The 26,569-nt window shown below is 39.6% G+C and overlaps 2 protein-coding genes across 3 annotated transcripts in view; one reads left to right on the top strand and one right to left on the bottom strand.

Annotated features, from left to right (window-relative positions):
* Positions 1-26,569, top strand: part of LOC133554370 (zinc finger protein 180-like) — a 130,523-nt gene that overhangs the window by 80,948 nt on the left and 23,006 nt on the right. The gene's annotated exons all lie outside the window — the stretch shown is intronic.
* LOC133554367 (gastrula zinc finger protein XlCGF57.1-like) lies at positions 9,622-26,310 on the bottom strand. Of its 2 annotated transcripts, XM_061903010.1 has the most exons (3): positions 25,987-26,310; positions 25,808-25,897; positions 9,622-11,339 (listed from the first exon to the last, which is right to left on the bottom strand). In XM_061903010.1, the coding sequence occupies exon 3, from the start codon at positions 11,287-11,289 to the stop codon at positions 9,661-9,663; it is 1,629 nt and encodes a 542-aa protein (XP_061758994.1). In that variant the 5' UTR covers positions 11,290-11,339; positions 25,808-25,897; positions 25,987-26,310; the 3' UTR covers positions 9,622-9,660. The 2 variants fall into 2 exon arrangements, with proteins under 2 accessions (XP_061758994.1, XP_061758995.1); XM_061903011.1 differs by lacking the exon at positions 25,808-25,897.

The following is a 26,569-nucleotide window of genomic DNA, read 5'->3' as shown; positions in this document are numbered from 1 at the left end:
AGAACCAGCAGACAAATAACCAACATTATGTTTCATGTTCATTGGAAATTCCCCCGACAGCTCGTACAGCAAATAAATATGTTTGTCTTGATACAAGGAATAACGTTAGCTAACTTAGCATCAACTTAAGACAATGATGTTGCCTAGCTAGCGAGGACTTCACTTACATCTCTCATTCCTCGCTTTTTCTCTGCTGAAGAATAACTTTCTGATATCCATCTAGGAGTTACAGTTTGAGTCAAATCAAAATCAAAATACTGTTATTAACAAATTGTTGTTGGCTAACGTTACCTACCTCAGCAGTAATTCGCATCGCCTCCCTCTCTCTCTCTCTCTCTCAACCAAGTCTCGATCCACACGTGAATAAATTACCATATTAATTAGCCATGTGCTCACTGTTTCGTGGAGTGAATACAGTAGCAATCAATTACCATACTAAGTCTATGTTATGTAGACTTAAAACTCTGAAAAGATTTTTTTTTTTATTGGTGAAATTTTTACTGGGGCACTGCAGTTCAACACTGGGGCACGTGCTCCAGTGAAATATGTCTGGCGACGCTCCTTTTTGTGAGTATGTATTTTATGTAATTTAGTATTACAGTCATTTCTTTAAAGGTTTTCTTTATATGATTTATAGATGTACAAAACTCAAAACCAGTGAACTTGACACATTGTGTAATTTGTAGGTCCTTTTTAACCTAAATTCAATTGAATAGACTGCAAAAACAAGATATTTAAAGGCCTACTGAAATGAGATTTTGTTATCTAAACGGGGATAGCAGGTCCATTCTATGTGTCATACTTTATCATTTCGCGATATTGCCATATTTTTGCTGAATGGATTTAGTAGGGAACATTGACGATAAAGTTCGCAACTTTTGGTCGCTAATAGAAAAGCCCTGCCTTAACCGGAAGTCGCAGACGATGACGTCACCCGTTGAGGGCTCCTCACATCCTCGCATTGTTTTTAATGGGAGCCTCCAACAAAAACAGCTATTCGGACCGAGAAAACGACAATTTCCCCATTAATTTGAGCGAGGATAAAAGATTTGTGTTTGAGGATTTTGATAGCAACGGACTACGAAAAAAAAAAAAAAAAAAAACGCAATTGCATTGGGACGGATTCAGATGTTTTTAGACACATTTACTAGAATAATTCTGGGAAATCTCTTATCTTTCTATTGTGTTGCTAGTGTTTTAGTGAGTTAAATAGTACCTGATAGTCAGAGGGATGTGTCCACAGGTGTCTTGATGCCAGTCTCTGATGGAAGTCGACGTCAGCTGCATGGACGGCACAAGCTCAGCTGATCTCCGGTAAGTGGCGACTTTTTACCACAATTTTCTCACCGAAAACTGCTGGTTGACAAATGGTCAGGATCCATCTTCGCTTGACCGCTCTGATCCATAGGAAAGCTTCACCTCCGGTAATTTTAAACAAGGAATCACCGTGTGTTTGTGTGGCTAAAGACTAAAGCTTCCCAACACCGTCTTTCTACTTTGACTTCTCTATTATTAATTGAACAAATTGCAAAAGATTCAGCAACACAGATGTCCAAAATACTGTGCAATTATGCGGTTAAAGCAGACGACTTTTAGCTGTGTGTGTGTGCGCAGCGCTAATATTTCCTTACAGTCCGTGACGTCACGCGTACACGTCATCATTCCGCGACGTTAAATTCCGGGAAATTTAAAATTAGAATTTAGTAAACGAAAAAGGCCGAAGTTGATATATAAACTATCAGACTGCGTGGTCGGTAGTAGTGGGTTTCACTAGGTCTTTATTGTTCCAACTGAAAAACGTAGTTTATTTTTGCAAATATGTATTAACTTAGAATTTAATGGCAGCAATACATTGTAAAAAAGTTGTCATAGGGACATTTTTACCAGTGTGTTACATGGCCTTTCCTTTTAACAACACTCAGTAAACGTTTGGGAACTGAGAAACCTAATTTTTGAAGCATTTCAGGTGGAATGCTTTCCCATTCTTGCTTAAAGGCCTACTGAAACCCACTACTACCGACCACGCAGTCTGATAGTTTATATATCAATGATGAAATATTAACATTGCAACACATGCCAATACGGCCTTTTTAGTTTACTAAATTACAATTACAATTTTAAATTTCCCGCGAAGTATCCTGTTGAAAACGTCGCGTGACGTCACCGGTTGTAGCCGACAAGTTCTTCCATCACCGATCACCGCTAAAAGTCGTCTGCTTTAACCGCATAATTACACAGTATTCTGGACATCTGTGTTGCTGAATCTTTTGCAATTTGTTCAATTAATAATGGAGAAGTCAAAGTAGAAAGTTGGAGTTGGGAAGCTTTAGCCTTTAGCCACACAAACACACGGTGATTCCTTGTTTAAAATTCCCGGAGGTGAAGCTTTACTGTGGATCAGAGCGGTCAAGCGAACATGGTTCCCTACCACATCTCAACGGGCAGGTTTGGGTGAGAAAATTGTGGTAATAAGTTGACTCTTACCGTAGACATGAGCGGGGCTTGCGTCCTCCTGCAGCTGCGGACACTGGCGGACACTGGCGGCCACCACACCCGTGGCCACACCCCTCCGACTTTCAGGTACCATAAAATCTCACTAAAACACTAGTAACACAATAAGCAGATAAGGGGTTTTCCAGAATTATCCTAGTAAATGTGTCTGATAACATCTGAATTGCTCCCACTGCTCTCGCCTTTTTTTTTCTAGTCCTTCACTCTCACTATCCTCATCCACAAATCTTTCATCCTCGCTCAAATTAATGGAGAAATCGTCGCTTTCTCGGTCAGAATCACTCTTGCTGCTGGTGGCTATGATTGTAAACAATGTGAGGATGTGAGGAGTTCTACAACCCGTGACGCCACGCGCACATCGTCTGCTACTTCCGGTACAGACAAGGCTTTTTTATTAGCGACCAAAAGTTGAGAACTTTATCGTCGATGTTCTCTACTAAATCCTTTCGGCAAAAATATGGCAATATCACGAAATGATCAAGTATGACACATAGAATGGACCTGCTATCCCCGTTTGAATAAGAAAATCTCATTTCAGTAGGCCTTTAATCTACAGCTTGAGTTTTTCAACAGTCTGGAGTCCGCGTTGTGGTATATTCTGCTTCATAATGCGCCACAAACAGTATTTTCAGTGGGAGATGGGTCTGGACTACAGGCGGGCCCGTCTAGTATCTGCACTCTTTTACTAAGAAGCCATGCTGTTGTTATACGTGACTTGGCGGTGTCTTGCTGAAATAAGCAGGGGCGTCCATGATAACATTGCTTGGATGGCAACATATGTTGCTTAAAAACCTGTATGGACCTTTCAGCATTAATGGTGCCTTCACAGATGTGTAAGTTACCCATGCCTTGGGCACTAATACACCCCCATACCATCACAGATGCTGGCTTTTGAACTTTGCGCTAATAACAATCTGGATGGTTTCTTTCCTCTGGTCTTGAGGACACAACATCCACAGTTTCCGAAAACATTTCAAAATGTGGACTCGTCTGACAACAGAACACTTTCCCACTTTACATCAGTCCATCTTAGATATGCCAGGGCCCAGCGAAGCCGGCAGCGTTTCTGGGTGTTGTTGATAAATGGCTTTCGCTTTGCATAGTACAGTTTTAACTTGCACTTGCAGATGTAGCGACCAACTGTAGTTGCTGACAGCGGTTATCTACAGTGTTCCTGAGCCCATATGGTGATATCAATCAATCAATCAATCAATGTTTACTTATATAGCCCTAAATCACTAGTGTCTCAAAGGGCTGCACAAACCACCACGACAAAACTCACACCCAGTGGGACATCGGTGACAATAATGATCCAGTGGGACGTCTGTGACAATAATGATTATGAGAACCTTAGAGAGGAGGAAAGCAATGGATGTCGAGCGGGTCTAACATGATACTGTGAAAGTTCAATCCACAATGGATCCAACATAGTCGCGAGAGTCCAGTCCAAAGCGGGTCCAACTCAGCAGCGAGAGTCCCGTTCACAGCGGAGCCAGCAGGAAACCATCCCAAGCGGAGGCGGATCAGCAGCGCAGAGATGTCGAGGCGGATCAGCAGCGCAGAGATGTCCCCAGCCGATACACAGGCAAGCAGTACATGGCCACCGGGTCGGACCGGACCCCCTCCACAGGGGAGAGTGGGACATAGAAGAAAAAGAAAAGAAACAGCAGATCAACTGGTCTAAAAAGGGAGTCTATTTAAAGGCTACAGTATACAAATGAGTTTTAAGGTGAGACTTAAATGCTTCTACTGAGGTGGCATCTCGAACTGTTACCGGGAGGGCATTCCAGAGTACTGGAGCCCGAACGGAAAACGCTCTATAGCCCGCAGACTTTTTTTGGGCTTTGGGAATCACTAACAAGCCGGAGTCCTTTGAACGCAGATTTCTTGCCGGGACATATGGTACAATACAATCGGCAAGATAGGATGGAGCTAGACCGTGTAGTATTTTATACGTAAGTAGTAAAACCTTAAAGTCACATCTTAAGTGCACAGGAAGCCAGTGCAGGTGAGCCAGTACAGGCGTAATGTGATCAAACTTTCTTGTTCTTGTCAAAAGTCTAGCAGCCGCATTTTGTACCAACTGTAATCTTTTAATGCTAGACATGGGGAGACCCGAAAATAATACGTTACAGTAGTCGAGGCGAGACGTAACAAACGCATGGATAATGATCTCAGCGTCTTTAGTGGACAGAATGGAGCGAATTTTAGCGATATTACGGAGATGAAAGAAGGCCGTTTTAGTAACGCTTTTAATGTGTGCCTCAAAGGAGAGAGTTGGGTCGAAGATAATACCCAGATTCTTTACCGTGTCGCCTTGTTTAATTGTTTGGTTGTCAAATGTTAGAGTTGTATTATTAAATAGAGTTCGGTGTCTAGCAGGACCGATAATCAGCATTTCCGTTTTTTTGGCGTTGAGTTGCAAAAAGTTAGCGGACATCCATTGTTTAATTTCATTAAGACACGCCTCCAGCTGACTACAATCCGGCGTGTTGGTCAGCTTTAGGGGCATGTAGAGTTGGGTGTCATCAGCATAACAGTGAAAGCTAACACCGTATTTGCGTATGATGTCACCTAGCGGCAGCATGTAGATGCTGAAGAGTGCAGGGCCAAGGACCGAACCCTGGGGAACTCCACACGTTACCTTAACGTAGTCCGAGGTCACATTGTTATGGGAGACACACTGCATCCTATCAGTAAGATAAGAGTTAAACCAAGACAGGGCTAAGTCTGACATACCAATTCGTGTTTTGATACGTTCTAATAAAATATTATGATCGACGGTATCGAAAGCAGCGCTAAGATCGAGGAGCAGCAACATAGATGACGCATCAGAATCCATCGTTAGCAATAGATCATTAGTCATTTTTGCGAGGGCTGTCTCCGTCGAGTGATTTGCCCTGAAACCGGATTGAAAGGTTTCACATAGATTGTTAGACGCTAAGTGTTCATTTAACTGCTCCGCAACAATTTTTTCGAGGATTTTTGAAATAAAGGGAAGGTGAGACACCGGTCGGTAGTTTACCATGAGGTCAGGATCGAGGTTAGGTCTTTTAAGAAGAGGATGAATAACCGCTTTTTTGAATGCTAGGGGAACAGTGCCCGAGGAAAGTGATAAGTTTATAATATTTAGCACTGATGGACCTAATAATACAAAGAGCTCCTTGATCAGTTTCCCTGGAAGAGGGTCAAGTAAACATGTTGTTTGTTTTATTCCATTTACACGTTGTAACAATTCCTCTAATGTTATTTCCTCAAAACGAGAGAAACTATTTTGGAGGGCAGTATCCGCCGTATATACAATCGTGTCAGTGTTAATAGAACCCCGTTGTAGCTGGGACGCATTGTCTTTAATCTCCTTTCTAATGACTTCAATTTTCTTACTAAAGAATTGCATAAAGTCATCAGCTGAGTGGGTGGAGCTACTGGAAGGAGTCCCTTGTTGGGTTAGCGATGCTACCGTACTAAACAAAAATTTAGGATCGTTTTTATTGCGGTGGATGAGATTTGAGTAATAATTAGCTTTAGCTAAGGTAAGCATGCGTTTATAAGTTATTAAACCATCACTAAATGCTTGATGGTGCACCTCAAGTTTAGTCGTGCGCCATTTGCGTTCCAGCTTTCTGCATAATAATTTCTGAGCTCTAGTTTCTTCTGTAAACCACGGGGTGCGCTTTTTTGGAGCCTTTTTTAACTTTAGCGGTGCTATGTTATCAATGGTTTCGCGCAGAGCGTCGTTAAAGTTGTTAGTGAGGTTATCAATAGAGCCCACATACTTTGGGAATGGTGCCTCTACCGAGGGCAGTAGGTCAGCAAGAGCTGTCGTTGTGGTCGTATTAATGTTGCGGCTGCTATAGCAGTTATTATTATTATTAGTTTGACGAACATGCGTCTGAACCTCGAATTTTATAAGGTAATGATCGGACAATACTTTAGTATACGGGAGTATCGTAACTTTGGAAGCGGTGATACCCTTGACAAGCACTAGGTCTATCGTATTACCGTTGCGATGCGTGGGTTCATTTATTATTTGTGTGAGACCACAGCTATCAATTATAGTCTGGAGCGCTACGCACGGTGGGTCCGATGGGGTATTCATATGGATATTAAAGTCCCCCATTATGATTATATTATCGGCGTGTGTCACTAGATCAGCAACGAACTCTGAGAATTCATTGATAAAGTCCGAACAGGGCCCTGGGGGGCGGTAGATAACAGCCAGGTGTAGAGGCAGCGGTGTGACAGACCTCATAGTAAGCACCTCAAACGATTTATATTTATTATTTATGTTAGGACTAAGGTTAAAGTTTTCGTTGTATATTAGTGCGACCCCCCCACCCCTTTTAAGCGGACGGGCAATATGCGCATGTGTAAAGTTAGGAGGACATGCCTCATTTAGCGCAAAAAAGTCGTTTGGTTTAAGCCAGGTTTCACTGAGACCGATGACGTTAAGATTGTTGTCTCTGATGATATCATTAACTAACAACGTTTTGGGAGACAATGATCTTATGTTTAAAAAACCTATATTATAGGTAGTGGGCTGTTTTAGGGAATTTTTGATCAAATTATCCGTAGTAGCAATATTAATAATGTTGTGTTTATTATGTCCAGTGCATTCAGTATAATTACGACCATATCTAGGAATTGATACGACGGGAATGTTCCGATTGTTTGATTGTTGCTTTGATAAACTGCACGCATCATGGTTAGCCTCCTCAGTAACGGGGATTTTCCGATTGTTTGTTTGTTGCTTTGATAAACTGCACGCATCATAGTTAGCCACCTCAGTAAAACACATGTCCAACTCTGAAACTCTCAAAGCAGAAAAAAATTGTTCTAATTTAACTGACTCCTTACCCAGACCAGTAGTCTCGCATCCCTTATTTAAATCCGTCTTCAGGGTGGAGGGAAGTGGTGTTCTGTGGGGATTAACCTTCTGCTTTGTTTTTAGCCCCGCTCGACATCCGCGTTTCCGATCACACCGCTGGCGTCTGCTCCGTAGATGGCCCCCGCTGCCACTAGACTCCGCTGCTTCACAGGCCGCTGGATGTAGCCGCCGACGTATCCCCATGCTAGTTAGCATGTTTAGCACGCCCGCGTCTATCAGTCCAAAACGGCCCGATGTGTCCATATCCAGAAGTGTCTGGCGGTCGTACGTGATCACGGAGTGACCACGATGCGAGCCAGCCATGAAGTCTGCAGAACTGTCCGGCATTTCCGCCAAATGTTCCATCTTTAGCAAGAGCACCGCAGTGTCGCAGCCCGTCCGGGCATCTTGCCGTTTTCAATCCTTTACACACTGATGTTGCTTTTTGATGCAGTACCGCCTGAGGGATCCAAGGTCCCTAATATCGTCGCTTATATGCAGTGATTTCTACAGATTTTCTGAAGCTTTTGATATTACGAACCGTAGATGGTGAAATCCCTAAATTCCTTGCAATAGCTGGTTTAGAAATCTTGTTCTTAAACTGTTGGACAATTTGCTTATTTCTTTTTTCACAAAGTGGTGACATTCACCCCATCCTTGTTTGTGAATGACTGGGCATTTCATGGAAGCTGCTTTTATACCCAATCTTGGCTAATTGTTCCCAATTAGCCTGTTCACCTGTGGGATGTTCCAAATAAGTTTTTCATGAGCATTCCTCAATTTGGTCAGTCTTTTTTGCCACTTGTGCCAACTTTTTTTTGAAACATTTTGCAGGCATCAAATTTCAAAAGAGCTAATATTTGCAAAAAATAAAGTTTTCCAGTTTGAACGTTAAATATCTTGTCTTTGCCGTCTATTCAATTGAATATAGGTTAAAAAGGATTGGCAAATCATTGTATACTGTTTTTATTTATGATTTACACAAAATGCCAACTTAACTGGTTTTGGGGTTTGTAGTTTCCAGCTTAGTTTTTCCTTTATAACTCCAAAAAGGCTATTACCTTTACTCTTTTTTATTTCCATATGAGCCATCATCATGTGTTTTATATCATTACACAATCCAAAAATGATATATTTAGTTTTATTGAAGTTTATTGACAGTTTGTTGATGTGCAGCCATCTTTTTATAGTCAAGATCTCTCTGGGTAGAATAAGATGAGAGTTATATTAAGCAGTAATTAAGATGAATAGTGTAAAGTTATTATATACATATCCATCCATCCATCCATTTTCTACCGCTTATTCCCTTTTGGGGTCGCGGGGGGCGCCTATCTCAGCTACAATCGGGCGGAAGGCGGTGTACACCCTGGACAAGTCACCACCTCATCGCAGGGCCAACACAGATAGACAGACAACATTCACACTCACATTCACGCACTAGGGGCAATTTAGTGTTGCCAATCAACCTTTCCCCATAATTATATATAATTACACTCAGCAGTGACAACCAAAGACACTTTCATTCAGATAATTGAGCAAAAAAAAGAGCAAAGTGAAATATGCTAAACAATAGAATAATGTTAATATCAGCAGTCAATATTCAAACATTGTGAAGCTGAGCTATCTTGATGCAGGAAAGATGAAAGCACAAGTACAAGGAGCAGCAGCAGCATTAAGAGGAAATATTTCAAAATGGACTTCTAGAAATATCAATGAAGTGAAAAAAAGAGTAAAGGTGTGAAAATAAAAGACTAGAGGACTGAAAAGTGACATTTATTAAATGATTGTATGTGTTTGATAAAACAATGGCTACTTAGCTTTGACTGTGATGTATGAATTACAAAGTAAGGGAATATATCCCACAACACTACGGTGTTTTTTTTCCTCTACTGACGTCCTTGTTAAATCTGGCCACTGTTTAACTCCTTTGTTTCCCCAAAAGTGACTAGCGACAAATGTAGCCACTTTTTGTTTTGGAGACATGAAAGAAGACATCAGTTTATGTTTATGTCATCAACGAGCAGTGGGGTCTGCCATGAGCCCCTCGTCACAGGCGGCCAGGTTGACAGTAGCCTCGCGCAGCAGTCCCAGCTGCAGTCATAGCAGGGAGGAGAGCCTCATTAGTTGAACATGGCTCATGTTAATGAGCCAGTCAACAGATTCTGTTCGCTCGTCGAAGTCACAACCCTCCAGTCCTTTGATCAAATGTGATATTCTAACATTTAAAAATGAACAACAAACTGTTTCAATTTAAATGACATTTTATTTCATATCCTGGATCTTCATTTGTTGCTGCTGTTCTCACCAGCACACTTGTGTTTCTTACACTGGTACTTAGAAGAGAATCTTTCACCACACACACTGCAACTCAACACTTTCTCTCCAGTGTGTATTATTGTATGTGCTTTCAAAGAGTACCTTTGTGTAAAACCTTTACCACATACCGAACAGATAAAAGGTTTTTCTCCAGTGTGTATTGTTGTGTGCCTTACCAAATTTGTCTTCTGGGTAAATCTTTTACTACAAATAGAGCAGATGAATGGTTTTTCTCCGGTGTGTATTCTCACATGTACTTCCAACTCACTACTTTTTGTAAAACCTTTACCACACTCTGAACATGAAAAAGGTTTTTCTCCCGTGTGTATTAGCATGTGTGTTTTCAACGTACCACCTTCTATAAAATCCTTACCACATTCTGGACATGAAAAAGGTTTTTCTCCCGTGTGTTTTCTCATGTGCACTATTAAATTACCAATTTGTTTAAAACATTTACTACATTCTGAGCAGGAAAAAGGTTTTTCTCCAGTGTGTGTTCTCATGTGTACTTTCAGATCACCTCTTTGTATAAAACCTTTACTACATACTGAACATGAAAAAGGCTTTTCTCCAGTGTGTGTTTTCATGTGTAAATTCAACACATTTTTCCGTCCAAATCTTTTACCGCAGACTGAACAGGAAAAACTTTTTTCTCCAGTGTGTATTCTCATGTGTACTTTCAGATCACCACTTTGTAAAAAACCTTTACCACATACTGAACACGAAAAAGGCTTTTCTCCAGTGTGTGTTTTCATGTGTAAATTCAACACATTTCTTCGGCCAAATCGTTTACCACATTCTGAGCAGGAAAAAGGTTTTTCCCCAGTGTGTATTCTCATGTGTATTTTCAGATCACTTCTTTGAATGAAACCTTGATCACATACTGAACATGAAAAAGGCTTTTCCTCATTGTGTGTTTTCATGTGTAAATTCAACACATTTTTTCGTCCAAATCTTTTACCGCAGACTGAACAGGAAAATGTTTTTTCTCCAGTGTGTATTCTCATGTGTCTTTTCAGTTTACTCTGGTAACTAAAAGTTTGGTCACAGTGACAACATGTAAAGTGTGTGTTGTCAGTGTGACATGTCTTATCATCTTGAGAATCTTCATCATCAGTGTCGGCAGAGTGAGGCGTTGTGTCGTCACTATCTGATAGTGGAGCTAAGATCTTGTCTGCTTGTGATCCTCCACAGTGGTCTCCATCAGCTTCTGTTGTCATGTGTTGGGTTGAGCTGCTAATTGTAGGCTCCGCCTCCAGGTTCTCCTCACTTTCATTTTTGACCTCATCATCTTCACTCTTCACAATCACACCAATCACTGGGAACTCTTCTAACCAGTCAAGATGCTCTCCCTCCTGACTAATGTTGTGTTCCTCCTCTTCCTCCTTAATGTGGGGGGAATCTAGCACCTCCTCTTCCTCTTTCAAGTGGGAGGTCAGTGGGTCATTTTCCTTTTTATTGTGCGGGGTCTCTTGTGCCTCCATTTCATCTTTAAAATACAAGGTGAGCGGGTACTCCTCTTCCTTTTTAATGTGCTGTGTCTGTGGCGCCTCTTCTTCCTCAATGTGGGAGGGCTGTGGCTTCTCCTTCTCCATCCTGAAGCGCCACGCCTGTTGCTCAGGCAGAAGATGTTCTTATCTGACGTCTGCAGGACACAAGAAACAAACATTTTTTAGAAACATCCAGCTCTGCTCCGTCACACAATATATTCAGTATGTTTACATCATTGGTGTCAAACTCTGGCCCGCGGGCCAAATTTGGCCCGCCATGCAATTTCATTTGGCCCTTGAGGCAATATCAAATTAACATTGGAGCTGGCCCGCCGGTACTATACAGCGGCCGCTAATACTCATACTTGCCAACTCTCACGATTTTCCAACCATTCTACCGAATTTCTCCAGATTTCCACCTGGACAACAATATTGGAGGGGTGCTTAAAAGGCACTGCCTTTAGCGTTGTCTACAATATGTTGTCACGTCCGCTTTTCCTCCATACAAACAGCGTGCCGCCCCAGCCACATAATATATGCGACTTATACACACACTTAAGTGAATGCCAGCATACTTGGTCAACAGCCATACAGGTCAGACTGAGGGTGGCCGTATAAACAACTTTAACACTGTTACAAATGTGAAACACACTGTGAACCCACACCAAACAAGAATGACAAACACATTTCGGGAGAACATCTGCACCGTAACACAACATAGACACAACAGAGCAAATACCCACAATCCCTTGCAGCACTAACTCTTCCGGGACACTACAATATGCACCCCCCACTGCCACCTAACCCCACCCTTCTCATTGTTATTTTTTTTTTTTAAGATTTATTAGCCTGTGGAAAAATGTAATGTTGCCAGTTACTTCAGAAGGTTGCAAATAGAAAAGAGGCATTAAATGTTTTATTTAAATTGTATTAATTTTACCATTGATGTTTTTTCTTTTTTTTTTTTGAAAGTTGATTTTGCACTATTAAGGTATATAATTATTGCTTGTTCCATATTCAGTGGTAAAGCAAATCAGTGGAGCAAACTGAGCAATAATTAACAATTTATTCATGCACTTTCTCTTGTTACTTCAAGGCTTGAATGTTTGATTCATTCATTATTATTTTATTTTCAAAAATGTTATTAGCCTGTGGAAAAAGTTTGTTTTGATATTTACCTCAGAAGGCTGCAAATAGAAAAGTCATTAAATTCATATTTAAATGTTATTTGATATACCATTGATATTTTTTTAATTATTATTATTATTTGAAACTGGTTTTTGCATGTCACTAAAGTTCTATAAGCCTCGCTTGTTCAATACTGAATGCAAAACTTGTTTGGGTCCCTATTAAAAGGTTAATTTGTTCAACCTTGGCCCGCGGCTTTGTTCAGTTTAAAATTTCGGAACACTCTGTATTAGAGTTTGACACCCCTGGTTTACATGTACTTTAGAAAAATAAGTTATTGTATGAACTGTCTTAAAATCTCAGTGGCGGACAAACACGACACTTTTTACAACAAAAAAATAATAATTCCGATTGAAGGACTTTTTTATTAGGGATGGGCGATAAGGCCTAAAGTGTATTTTGAGATATATTATGCATTCATTTTCTACCGCTTGTCCCTTTTGGGGTTGCTATTATTTCATACAGCATTGTCTGCTGAAAGGCCTAATGCATGGGTGTCAAACTTTGGCCCGCGGGTCAAATTTGGCCCTCCCTGTAATTTCATTTGGCCCTTGAGGCAATGTCAAATTAACATTAGAGCTGGCCCCACGGTGTTATACAGCGGCAGTTTCGTAGTAACACCGCATTCACCGCTAATACTCATACTTGTCATTCCTCCCAATTTTCCCAGGAGACTCCCGAAGTTCAGTGCCTCTCCCGAAAATCTCCCGGGGCAACCATTCTCCCGAATTTTTCCCAATTTCCACCCGGACAACAATATTGGGGGCGTGCCTTTAGCGTTCTCTGCAACCTGTGGTCACGTCTGCTTTTCCTCCTATCAAACAGCGTGCTGGCCCAGTCACATAATATATGCGGCTTTAGCATACACACAAGTGAATGCAAGGCATACTTGATCAACAGCCATACAGGGCACACTGAGGGTGGCCGTATTAACAATGCCAACACTGTTACAAGTATGCGCCACACTGTGAACCCACACCAAATAATAATGACAAACACATTTCGGTAGAACACCCGCACCGTAACGCAACAGAAGAAATACCCAGAAACCCTTGCAGCACTAACTCTTCCGGGATGCTACAATATTCCCCCCCCCTATTAAAAGGTTAATTTGTTCAACCTTGGCCCGTGGCTTTGTTCAGTTTAAAATTTTGGCCCACTCTGTATTTGAGTTTGACACCCCTGGCCGAATGAAACCCACTAAAATCATCAAACTGCACTGACATCGAACAAAAGTCAAGACTGCTCGAAGAACAATGACTACCAATGCAAAGTTAGCAGCTGAAATGGCGGGGAATTAAAGATTCCCTAAACTTTATGTCAAGGGAACTCAGTGAAGTGGTGGAACAACAGAGGAAACTGACAGGCCTCATGGAGGAGATCAGGCAGCTAAAGGCTATCATCCAACACAGAAATTGAGTTTTTTGAACAAGGGGTGGATGATTAGGAACAGTATTCCAGAGCTAATGACCAGGCATCGGAGTTATACCCGGGTTGCTGCCCCACCTGATGACAAGCATGGTGAGGATGCACCATCTGAGGAGCTTGACACCTTGGAGCAACAAGTGGTACATGAAGAGTAAGCATATTCCTCTGCACAAATCAGCATGTCACATTCTTCCAAGTAACGACAAAAAAAAGCAAGCCTGAAGTCATCAAGTTTGCAAATAGAAAGCACAAGGTGGACATTCGGAAGGCAGCTAAAAAACTTAAAGGCACTGAAGTTTATCTAAATGAGCACCTGAAAAAGAAAAATGCGGAAATTGCTTAGACAGGCCGGATCCTCAAAAAGCTAAATAAAATCCAATCGACCTGGACCAGGAATGGAAAAGTTTGCACCCGGACAAACGGACCACCAGAACAAGCACAAGTGATTGTGATGAGAACATTGAAAGACCTGGATCAGTACAAATGAAAATAGTGAGTGCATTTTTTATGTTTGTTTTCTTCTTTTTTTGCTTGATTATTGGATCTCCTGTAAGGAACTCATGACACTTTCTTTCAAGACTGAAGCCCTTTCAAGTGTTGATTATACAGAAAAAGGCACATTTGATTTTCAGAATGAAGTGGATCCAGAGACTCATATATTTAAGCATGTTAAGGATTCTTGCCAGTATTATACTGAGGAACAACTTGATGACGCAAGCATAGAAAACACATTTTCTTTGAATCATTTTAATTGTAGAAGTCTACCAAAACACTTTTCTAAAATCAAAAATGTTTTGGAGTCAATATAAGGTAGTTTTAAAGTCATTGCTTTATCTGAAACAAGGATAAAGAAAGACAAGGAGGTTGATCTGAAATTAAAGGACTATGATCTGTATGTCACTAGCAGAGACAATAGGACTGGAGGAGGGGTGGCCCTCTACATACAGGACTGTCTCAGAAAATTAGAATATTGTGATGAAGTCCTTTATTTTCCGTTTGGCAACTAAAAATATAAAAATGTCATACATTCTGGATTCATTACACATCAACTGAAATATTGCAAACCTTTTATTATTTTAGTATTGCTGATTATGGCATACAGCTTAAGAAAACTAAAAAATCGTATCTCAAAAAATTTGAATATTTCCTCAGACCAAGCAAAAAAACAGATTTATAAGAGCAAAACAAAATCAAACATTTGAAAATGTCATTCAGTACTTGGTTGGGAATCCTTTTGCACGGGTTACTGCCTCAATGCGGCGTGGCATGGAGGCAATCAGCCAGTGGCATTGCTGAGGTGTTATGGATGCCCAGGATGCTTCAATAGCGGCCTTTAGTTCATTTTCATTATTGGGTCTGGTGTATTTCAGCTTCTTCTTCACAATACCCCACACATTCTCTATGGGGTTCAGGTCAGGGAAGTTGGCAGGCCAATTGAGGACAGTAATGCCATGGTCAGTACACCATTTACTGGTGGTTTTGGCACTGTGGGCGGGTGCCAGATCATGCTGGAAAATGAAATCATCATCTCCATAGAGCTTTTCAACAGATGGAAGCATGTAATGTTTTAAAATCTCTTGGTACACAGCTGCTTTGACTCTGGACTTGATGAAACACAGTGGACCAACACCAGCAGCTGACATGGCCCCCAAACCATTGCTGACTGAGGGAACGTCACACTGGCTTTCAAGCAACTTGGATGTTGCTCCTCTCCAGCCTTCCTCCAAACTCTAGCGCCTTGACTTCCAAATACTTGCTTTTGTCTGAAAACAGGACTCTGGACCACTCTGCAACTATCCAGTGCTTCTTTTTCTTATCCCAAGTCAGACGCTTCTTCCGTTGTCTTGAGTTCAGGAGTGGCTTCACCATGGGAATACGGCTATTGTAGCCCATTTCCCGAACACGTCTGTGAACAGTGGCTTTTGATGCCTGGACTCCAGCTTCAGTCCACTGTCTTTGAAGCTCCCCCAAATTCTGTAAGCGGCTCTTCCTCACAATGAGGTTAAAGCTGTGGTCCTCTCTCTTGGTTGTGCAGCGTTTCCTGCCACATTTCCTCCTTCCAACAAACTTTTTGTGAATGTGCTTTGAAACTGCTCTTTCAGAAATGTATTTTTGTGCCTCACCCTCCTGATGGAGGGTGTCAATGATGGTCTTCTGGACAGCAGTCAGGTCAGCATTCTTCCCCATACTTGTGGTTTAGTTTACTGAATCAAGCTGAGTGGTTTTAAAGGCTCAGGGAAACCCTTGCAAGTGTTTCGAGTTAATTTGACGATTCAAGTGATTAGTTAAATAGCCTGCTAGTATACTTTTTCATGATATTCTAATACTTTGAGATAGCATATTTGAGTTTTCTTAAGCTGTATGCCATAATCATTAATATTAAAATGACAAAAGGCTTTCAATATTTCAGTTGATGTGTAATGCATCCAGAATGTATGACATTTTCATGTTTTTAGTCGCATTACAGAAAATAATGAACTAAAATGCAGACCAGTTAAATGTATGACAATAGCCATAAATGATTTAATGGAGTGTGTAGCTGTTGAGATAGAATTAGAACAAAAAATAAACATTGTTGTTTCATGTGTATATAGAAAACTAGGATCAAAAGTGGAAACCTTCATGGATAAATTAGAGGAAATGATTAATGGTAAATGGGTTGTACTTGTATAGCACTTTTCTACCCCTTTTTAAAGGACCCCAAAACACTTTGACAGTATGTCCATATTCGCCCATTCACACACACATTCACACACTGTCGGCGGGAGCTGCCATGCAAGGCGCTCACCAGGACCCATCAGGAGCAAGGGTGAAGTGTCCAAGGACACAACGGACGTGACTAGGATGGTAGAAGGTGGGGTTTGAACCTGTAACCCTCAGATTGCTGGCACAGCCACTCTACCAACTTCGCCACGCCGTCCCTGTGGTTCAAATGGTTTAAATAAAAATAGAACTATCGTAATTTGGGAAAATTATAATATTGATCTTCTAAAGGTAGAGTCACATAAACAAACATCAGATTTTTTAGAGATATTATATGATAAAGGGCTGTACCCATTAATTACAAAGCCTAGCAGAATAACCAAAACTAGTGCAACGTTAATAGACAATATATTTACAAATGTTTTAGGGATTCACATCACTACTGGGTTAGGGATAAATGACATAAGTGATCATCTGCCTATATTTGCAATATTTGACAATCAATTCCCTAAACGATCATATTAAATACTTAAGAGGAAAAGGAGTGTCAATCATATTAACAACTTTAGGAATGACCTATTAAAATATGAGTGGAAAGAGGTGTACACAGACGATATAAACAGTGCCTTTGATTATTTTCTTAAACATTAAATTACTCTGTATAACAAGCATTGTCCTGAGGTTCCATGCAGATCTAAAAGGGCAAAATAGATTTTATAAGGAGTTTATCAAGTCAAGAATAGAGAATGCTGAAAAACGATATAAGAACTACAAAAACAAGTTGACCAATATATTGAGACAAGAAAAAAGGGAGTATTACAAAAGAATGTTGCATGAAAATAAAAATAACATAAAGGCTACATAGAATATTTTAAATAAAGCAATAGGGAATAGGACACGGCGAACAGAACTACCTAAATATTTACAAAAAGATAATATGTTAATCGAAAACAAAGATGAAATTGTCAATGAATTAAATACATTTTTTTTAAATGTAGGACCTAGCTTAGCAAACAACCTAATGATTAATCAGGGGGTGTCTGGAAAAAAGAAAATAGGGTTATGCAGTCAATGTTTCTTAGTGAAGTGACTGAAAATGAAATATTATCTGTGGTTTATAAATTAAAAAACAAGACCTCAACAGAAAATGAGGGCATTGACATGAGAATAATAAAAAAAAACAATTGATTGCATCATTAAACCATTACAATATATAATTAATTGTTCTTTTAAAGTAGGAGTTTTCCCAGACAGTATGAACATAGCTAAGGTCATACCATTATTTAAAACCGGAGATAAACATACATTTGGTAATTATAGACCAGTATTTCTCTTATCTCAATTTTCAAAAGTGCTTGAAAAAACTGTTTGTTAAAAAAATAGACTGTTTTTTAAAAAACATAAATTATTAAATGAAAAGATTTTGATCAAATAGGTCTACGAGCTTGGCCATCATGAACATTATTGAAGAGATTACAACTGCAGTTGATCAAAATAAATACACCATAGGAGTGTTCATTGATTTAAAGAAGGCATTTGACGCTGTAGATCATCAAATTATAATTTCTAAATTATATACTTATGGAGTTAGAGGAGTTGCACTGGACTGGTTAACCAGTTATTTACAACAACGACAGCAATATGTTGAGATAGATGATCATAGTTCAGAATGTATGATAATTGAATGTGGGATTCCAAAAGGTTCGATTTTAGGACCCAAACTTTTTACTTTATACATAAATGATCTTTGTGAGGTTTCAAAAATTTTACAGTGCATATCATTCACAGACGAAACAGATTTATACTGTTCAGGAGATTACTTGAAAATCTTAGCCGATAATATTGAAGAGGAAGTGGTTAAACTAAAATTGTGGTTTGATAAAAATAAATTATCTTTAAATTTGTAAAAGACTAAATATATGGTATTCTGTAATAAAAGAAAGATAGAAGTTAGTTTATCCATAAACAATGTGAAAATTGAGGTGTCTGAAATCAGATTTCTTGGGGTCATCTTAGATGAAAAGTTGACATTGAAAGCTCATATATTGCATGTGAAAAATAAGGTATGTAAAAGCTTGTTTATTTTGAACAAGGTTAAATATAGTTTTCCGTATAACACAATGAGAATGTTGTATTGCTCAATTATTCTACCTTATTTCAATTATTGTGCAGAAATATGGGGAAATACAGATCCCAGCAACATAATGCCTTTATTTCTTTCACAGAAAAGAGCAATTTGTATCATTTTTACAGTAGGATATAGAAACCACACAAATCCACTCTTCATTAGGTCAGGATTATTAAAACTAAAAGACATTGAATAATTGAATACTCTAATAATGATGTTCAAAGCGAGAAATAATGTTCTTCCGAAGGACATACAAAAGTTATTTGTGTTCACATCTGAAGATAAGAACCACAGAAGGCCGTATGACTTTAAGCATCTAAGAGTGCGAACAAATTTGAAACAAATGTGCTTGTCTGTTGTTGGTGTGAAAGCATGGAATTCTCTAAACAAAAGCTTAAAGGCCTACTGAAACCCACTACTACCCACCACGCAGTCTGATAGTTTATATATCAATGATGAAATATTAACATTGCAACACATGCCAATACGGCCTTTTTAGTTTACTAAATTGCAATTTTAAATTTCCCGGGAGTTTTTTCTTGAAAACGTCGTGTAATGATGACGTGTACGCTTGACGTCACGGGCTGTTAGGGAAAATGAGCGCTGCGCACACACACAGCTAAAAGCCGTCTACTTTAACGGCATAATTACACAGTATTTTGGAGATCTGTGTTGCTGAATCCTTTGCAATTTGTTCAATTAATAATGGAGAAGTCAAAGTAGAAAGATGGAGTTGGGAAGCTTTAGCTTTTAGCCACACAAACACACAGTGATTCCTTGTTTAAAATTCACGGAGGTGAAACTTTACTATGGATCACAGCGAACATGGATCCCAACCGAATGTCAACCAGCAGGTTTCGGTGAGAATATTGTGGTAAAAAGTCGCTTCTTACCGGATATCAGCTGAGCTTGTGCCGCCCATACAGCTGCCGTCGACATCCCTGAAACGCTAGCTGCGTCAAGACACAAACCTCCGACTATCAGGTACTGTTAAACTCACTAAAACACTAGCAACACAATAGAAAGATAAGGGATTTCCCAGAATTATCCTAGTAAATGTGTCTAAAAACATCAGAATCCGTCCCAATGCAATCGCGTTTTTTCTCTAGTCCGTCGCTATCAATATCCTCAAACATGAATAATGGGGAAATTGGCGTTTTCTCGGTCCGATTAGCTATTTTGTTGGAGGCTCCCATTAAAAACAATGTGAATATGTGAGGAGCCCCCACACTTGCGACGTCATCGTCTGCGACTTCCGTTAGAGGCAGGGCTTTTTTTTGGCACCGAAAGTTGCGAACTTTATCGTCGATGTTCTCTACTAAATCCTTTCAGCAAAAATATGGCAATATCGCGAAATGATCAAGTATGACACATAGAATGGACCTGCTATCCCTGTTTGAATAAGAAAATCTCATTTCTGTAGGCCTTTAAAAAGCTGTAAAAATGTCTTTGTATTTAAAAAGAGTTATAAAAAGAGAAAACTGGAATTATATCAAACTGAATTTTGATTTAGATTGGACATGTCATTGTGAAAATGCTTAAAGGAAAATTAAAAAGTAGGTTGGAGTTCGATTTTTGGTGGAGGCAACACTTACAAAGTCATCTAAAATAATTTGTGTTAAAAAGGGGCCGGATAAATATAAGAATATTATTCTTCCATCTGTTCCTTTCTGATCATGAAAATGTATAAGAAACAAAAAAAAACAACGAAAGTGTCAATTGTACGTGGCTTGTATATATGCATTTTCATGAAAGGAATACAAACAAATGATGATGATGATACAAACCCCGTTTCCATAAGAGTTGGGAAATTGTGTTAGATGTAAATATAAACGGAATACAATGATTTGCAAATCCTTTTCAACCCATATTCAGATGAAAATGCTACAAAGACAACATATTTGATGTTCAAACTGTTTTTTTTTTCAGCAAATAATCATTAACTTTAGAATTTGATGCCAGCAACACGTGACAAAGAAGTTGGGAAAGGTGACAGTAAATACTGATGAAGTTGAGGAATCCTCATCAAACACTTATTTGGAACATCCCACAGGTGTGCAGGCTAATTGGGAACAGGTGGGTGCCATGATTGGGTATAAAAACAGATTCCCAAAAAACGCTCAGTCTTTCAAAAGAAAGGACGGGGCGAGGTACACCTCTTTGTCCACAACTGCGTGAACAAATAGTCAAACAGTTTAGGAACAACAATTCTCAAAGTGCAATTGTAAGAAATTTAGGGATTTCAAAATCTACAGTCCATAATATCATCAAAAGGTTCAGAGAATCTGGAGAAATCACTCCACGTAAGCGGGATGGCCGAAAACCAACATTGAATGACCGTGACCTTCGATCCCACAGACGGGTCTGGATCAAAAACTGATATCAATCGCTAAAGGATATCTCCACATGGGCTCAAGAACACTTCAGAAAACCACTGTCACTAAATATAGTTCGTCGCTACATCTGTAAGTGCAAGTTAAAGCTCTACTATGCAAAGCGAAAGCCATTTATCCACAACATCCAGAAACGCCATCATCAGTCCATCTTCATCTAAAATGGACTGATGCAAATTGTAAAAGTGTTCTGTGGTCTGACGAGTCCACATTTCAAATTGTTTTTGGAAATATTCGACATCGTGTCAGCCGGATCAAAGGGGAAGCAAACCACCCAGACGGTTATCGACGCGAAGTTCAAAAGCCATCGTCTGTGATGGTATGGGGGTGCATTAGTGCCCAAGGCATGGGTAACTTACACATCTGTGAAGGCACCATTAATGCTGAAAGGTACATACAGGTTTTGGAACAACATATGCTGCCATCCAAGCGCCGTCTTTTTCATGGACGCCCTGCTTATTTCAGCAAGACAATGCCAAGCCACATTCGGCACGTGTTACAACAGCGTGGCTTCGTAAAAAAAGAGTGCGAGTACTTTCCTGGGCTGCCTGCTGTCCAGACCTGTCTCCCATTGAAAATGTGTGGCTCATTATGAAGCGTAAAATACGACAGCAGAGACCCCGGACTGTTGAATGACTGAAACTCTACAAAAAACAAGAATGGGAAAGAATTCCACTTTCAAAGCTTCAACAATTAGTTTCCTCAATTCCCAAACGTTTATTGAGTGTTGTTAAAAGAACAGGTGATGTAACACAGTGGTGAACATGCCTTTTCCCAACTACTTTAGCACGTGTTGCTGCCATGAAATTTTAAGTTATTATTTTCACAAAAAAAAAAGTTTATAAGTTTGTACATTAAATATATTGTCTTTGTAGTGCATTGAATTGAATATGGGTTGAAAAGGATTTGAAAATCATTGTATTCTGTTTACATTTACATCCAACACAATTTCCCAAGTTATATTGAAACGGGGCTTGTATAAAATTACTAATATAACCATTTAAAAGCTGGTTACAAACACTCTTAATTTAGTTGCTGACATATACAGTAACATATTACATCAGTTCCAGTTTCCATTCCATCATTTTTGTAAAATGATTATTTATATACTTGCTAATTTACTGTTAATACTGTTAAAATATCGATTTAAGATATCTTGAGATGTATCTGCTTTGCTATGGAGGTTTTTTTCCCACTCCAGATATATAGAACAGATCCAATAGATTTAATTATCATTTTATCCAAAGTCATCAAGCTAAACTTTCCATCACTCCATTTCCTACCACTTGTCCCATTTGGGGCTGTGGGGGGTCGCTGGAGCCTATTTCAGCTGCATTCGGGCAGTCGGAGGGGTACACCCTGGACAAGTCGCCACCTCATCACAGGGCCAAGCTAAACTTTATCTACATCAGTTCAAATAGATTTTAAAGCAGCGCCAAATTGCAATGCCGTAAAAATGGCACATCATCAAACGCGAGCCGTATATTAGTTCTACTAAGGTTAGCGGATCAATAAAAAAATATTGATAGCAAGGATACCAAGCATACAACTCGAATATGGGCGATACTACAGTAATTAGGTTTATATTTGTTATAAGCACAAAATATTTTGTAGTATTTGTTATTCTTTACAAACTCAGTGGGAACTCTCATTCAACCGTTTTTCGATTTCGCATGCACCTCCTGGTACCCCAGCACCTCCAAAACCCTCACATCTAGACTCCAAACATCCCAGAACAAGCTAGTCAGGTTACCTCTAGACCTCCACCCCAGATTGATTGATTGATTGAAACTTGTATTAGTAGATTGCACAGTACAGTACATATTCCATACAATTGACCACTAAATGGCAACACCCGAATAAGTTTTTCAAATTATCCAAGTTAATCAATTAATAATAATAATAATAATGGATTAGATTTATATCGCGCTTTTCTATTGTTAGATACTCAAAGCGCTCACAGAGAAGTGGGAACCCATCATTCATTCACACCTGGTGTTGGTAAGCTACATCTGTAGCCACAGCTGCCCCGGAGTAGACTGACAGAAGCGTGGCTGCCAGTTTGCGCCAATTCATGGTAGATCACACCTCACTCCTACCCACTTCTCCAAAGTGGGTTGGCTTAGGGTGGAGGACAGAGTAAAACAACTTGCACTGAGCCTAGTCTATAAAATTCGCTACACCTCCCTGATACCGAAGTACATGTCAAACTACTTCCATAACATAAATGACCGCCATAACCACAACACCAAGGGAGCTCCACAAACCATGTTAAACCATGATTTTGATCTAACAAAGGTGTTCACTCATTCTCCTTCTATGCCACATCGATATGGAATGCACTCCCAACAGATGTAAAAGCAAATGCATCTCTAACCTCCTTCAAAACCACACTAAAAGAACACCTCCAGGCAAACTACAACCCTAGACCAGTGTTTCTCAAATGGGGGTACGCATACCCCTGAGGGTACTTGAAGGTATGCCAAGGGGTACTTGAGATTTTTTTTAAATATTCTAAAAATAGCAACAATTCAAAAAAATCCTTTATAAATATATTTATTGAATAATACTTTAACAAAATATGAATACGTTAAAAAAACTGTGAAAAGAAATGCAACAATGCAATATTCAGTGTTGACAGCTAGATTTTTTGTGGACATGTTCCGTAAATATTGATGTTAAAGATTTATTTTTTTGTGGAGAAATGTTTAGAATTAAGTTCATGAATCCAGATGGATCTCTATTACAATCCCCAAAGAGGGCACTTTAACTTGATGATTACTTCCATGCGTAAAAATCTTTATTTATAATTGATTCACTTGTTTATTTTTCAACAAGTTTTTAGTTATTTTTATATCTTTTTTTTCCCAAATAGTTCAAGAAAGACCACTACAAATGAGCAATATTTTGCAATTTAATCAATCTGAAACTGATGACATAGTGCTGTATTTTACTTCTTTATCTCTTTTTTTTCAAACAAAAATGCTTTGTTCTGATTAGGGAGTACTTGAATTAAAAAAAAATTCAGAGGGGATACATCCCTGAAAAAAGGTTGAGAATCACTGCCCTAGACTAACACCAACCCCCTTACTACATCCCACCTCCACGGATTGTAAAAAATGAAATGTAAATAATCAAATGTATTTACTTGTTCTTATGCTTTCTGAGCTCACTATGTTCACTGCTTGCTGTACATATCCTACGAAGTCAGACCAACACTGTTTCAATGTCCATTTCTCAGATGATCTAATTGTTGATGACTGAAGTGCTGATATCAACCGAACCTACCTCCCCACCCGGCCCATCCCCCTGTAAATCCCACCCCCCGCATTGTAAATAATGTAAATAATTCAATGTATGTACTCTGATGAGTAACTTGTGTGATGACTGTATTATGCTGATGGTATATATTTGTACCATGAAGTGATTAATGTGGACCCCAACTTAAACAAGTTGAAAAACGTATTCGGGCGTTAACATTTAGTGGTCAATTGTACGGAATATGTACTGTACTGTGCAATCTACTAATGAAAGTCTCAATCAATCTTATATACAAGTACTAGACGTATGTGCATCATCTTCACAAGAACACCTACATTCTAACATACAATCAACAAATTGAAAGGCCTACTGAAATTAGATTTTCTTATTTAAATGGGAATAGCAGGTCCGTTCTTTGTGTCATACTTGATCATTTCGCAATATTGCAATCTTTTTGCTGAAAGGATTTAGTAGAGAACATCGAATAAAAAGTTCGCAACTTTTGGTCGCTAATAGAAAAGCCCTGCTTTTACCGGAAGTATGTGCGCGAGACGTCACAAGTTGCAGGGTTCCACACATATTTACATTGTTTTTAATGGGAGCCACCAGCAGTAAGAGCAATTCGGACCGAGAGGGCGACAATTTCCCCATTAATTTGAGCGAGGATGAAAGATTCGTGAATTAGGATATTGATAGTGAAGGACTAGAAGGAAAAAAAAAGTGGCGGCTCCGAGCGGTGGCAGTGAGAGCATTTCAGATGTAATTAGACACATTTACTAGGATAATTCTGGAACATCCCTTATCTGCTTATTGTTTTAATAGTGTTTTAGTGAGGTTCTAAAGACATACCTCAAGGTCGGATGGTTGCGGTGAACACGCAGTGTCTCAGAGAGAAGCCGAGGAGCCAAGCTCACAGCTGCCTTTTTTGACAGATACTGCAGGAGGAAGTCCCATAATCCACTGATTTCTCTGGTAAGACTTAATATCACAATTTTCCCATCCAAAAACATGTTGGTTGACGTAGAGAAAACATGTCCGCTTGACCGCTCTGCTTCACAACAAACAAAGAAACACCGGCGGTGTCTCTGTGCTAAAGACAGCTGCAATCCCCCGCTTTCCACCAACAGCATTGTTCTTTATAGTCTTAATTATTAAATGAATAAATTGCAAAAGATACAGCAACACGGATGTCCAAAATTCTGTGTAATTACGCCATGAACTGAGAAGACTTTTAGCTGTGTTTGGTGCCTCGTTAATATGTCCCCTCCAACAAGTGACGTCATGCGTACGTGTCATCATTCCGCAACATTTTCAACAAGAAACACACGGGAAATTTAAAGTTGCAATTTAATAAACTAAAAAGACCGTATTTGCCTGGGTTGCAACGTTAGTATTTCTTCATTGATATATAAATGATCAGACTGCGTGATCGGTAGTAGTGGGTTTCAGTAGGCCTTTAAGAATGGTGGCAATAAAAAAAATATAAACTTGGTAAACATGTGAAAGTAAGAAGTAAACAAACCTGTTCTGTGTAACACAACTTGATGTTTCTTGAAAAACAGCGTCCAGTAGTTGATGTTGTCGCTCCTCGTACTTTGCTATCGTTTTTTATCTAACGTCACAAATATTAATTCAACGGCGTTAGTTAGTCAGCATTTGTAATTAAGACATGTTCACTCAATAACAACACTTTACACTTACAATGGAACTCTGCTTTGCGGTGTCGATAACTTCCCTCTTTGTTAGCAGCTAACAAGCTAAGCTAACCAGCAGGCTAGGCAAGCACGTCAAAGTGCACTCAGACTAATGTATCCGGATGCAAACAATTATCAACGATGTTTACTCTATTAAACGACCTACATGTGTACATGACGTTTGTAATTAAGATAAATAAACTATAATAACCAAAACTAAGTATTCTCCGTCAAACGCCATCTTGGTTTGTCTTCCTCCTGTGGCGTCTTGGAAGTGTTCTCAACCGTGGAACGATTGTTCGCCAAACACGTGTTTCACGGGGACAATAGTGAATGGTGCACACTTGCTTCTCCTAGCCACAGAACAAAAAGTGACATTTAGGATTGTCTCTTGTACATGCGGCTAATGAGGTAATATAAATTATATACATGGCTGGGGACATCTCTGCGCTGCTGATCCGCCTCGACATCTCTGCGCTGCTGATCCGCCTCCGCTTGGGATGGTTTCCTGGTGGCTCCGCTGTGAACGGGACTCTCGCTGCTGAGTTGGACCCGCTTTGGACTGGACTCTCGCGACTGTGTTGGATCCA

Source organism: Nerophis ophidion, linkage group LG06, assembly GCF_033978795.1.
Source record: "Nerophis ophidion isolate RoL-2023_Sa linkage group LG06, RoL_Noph_v1.0, whole genome shotgun sequence".
Classification (NCBI taxonomy): Eukaryota; Metazoa; Chordata; class Actinopteri; order Syngnathiformes; family Syngnathidae; genus Nerophis; species Nerophis ophidion.
Note: the sequence above shows the minus strand (reverse complement) of the source record. Positions and strands in the feature narration are given on the sequence as shown.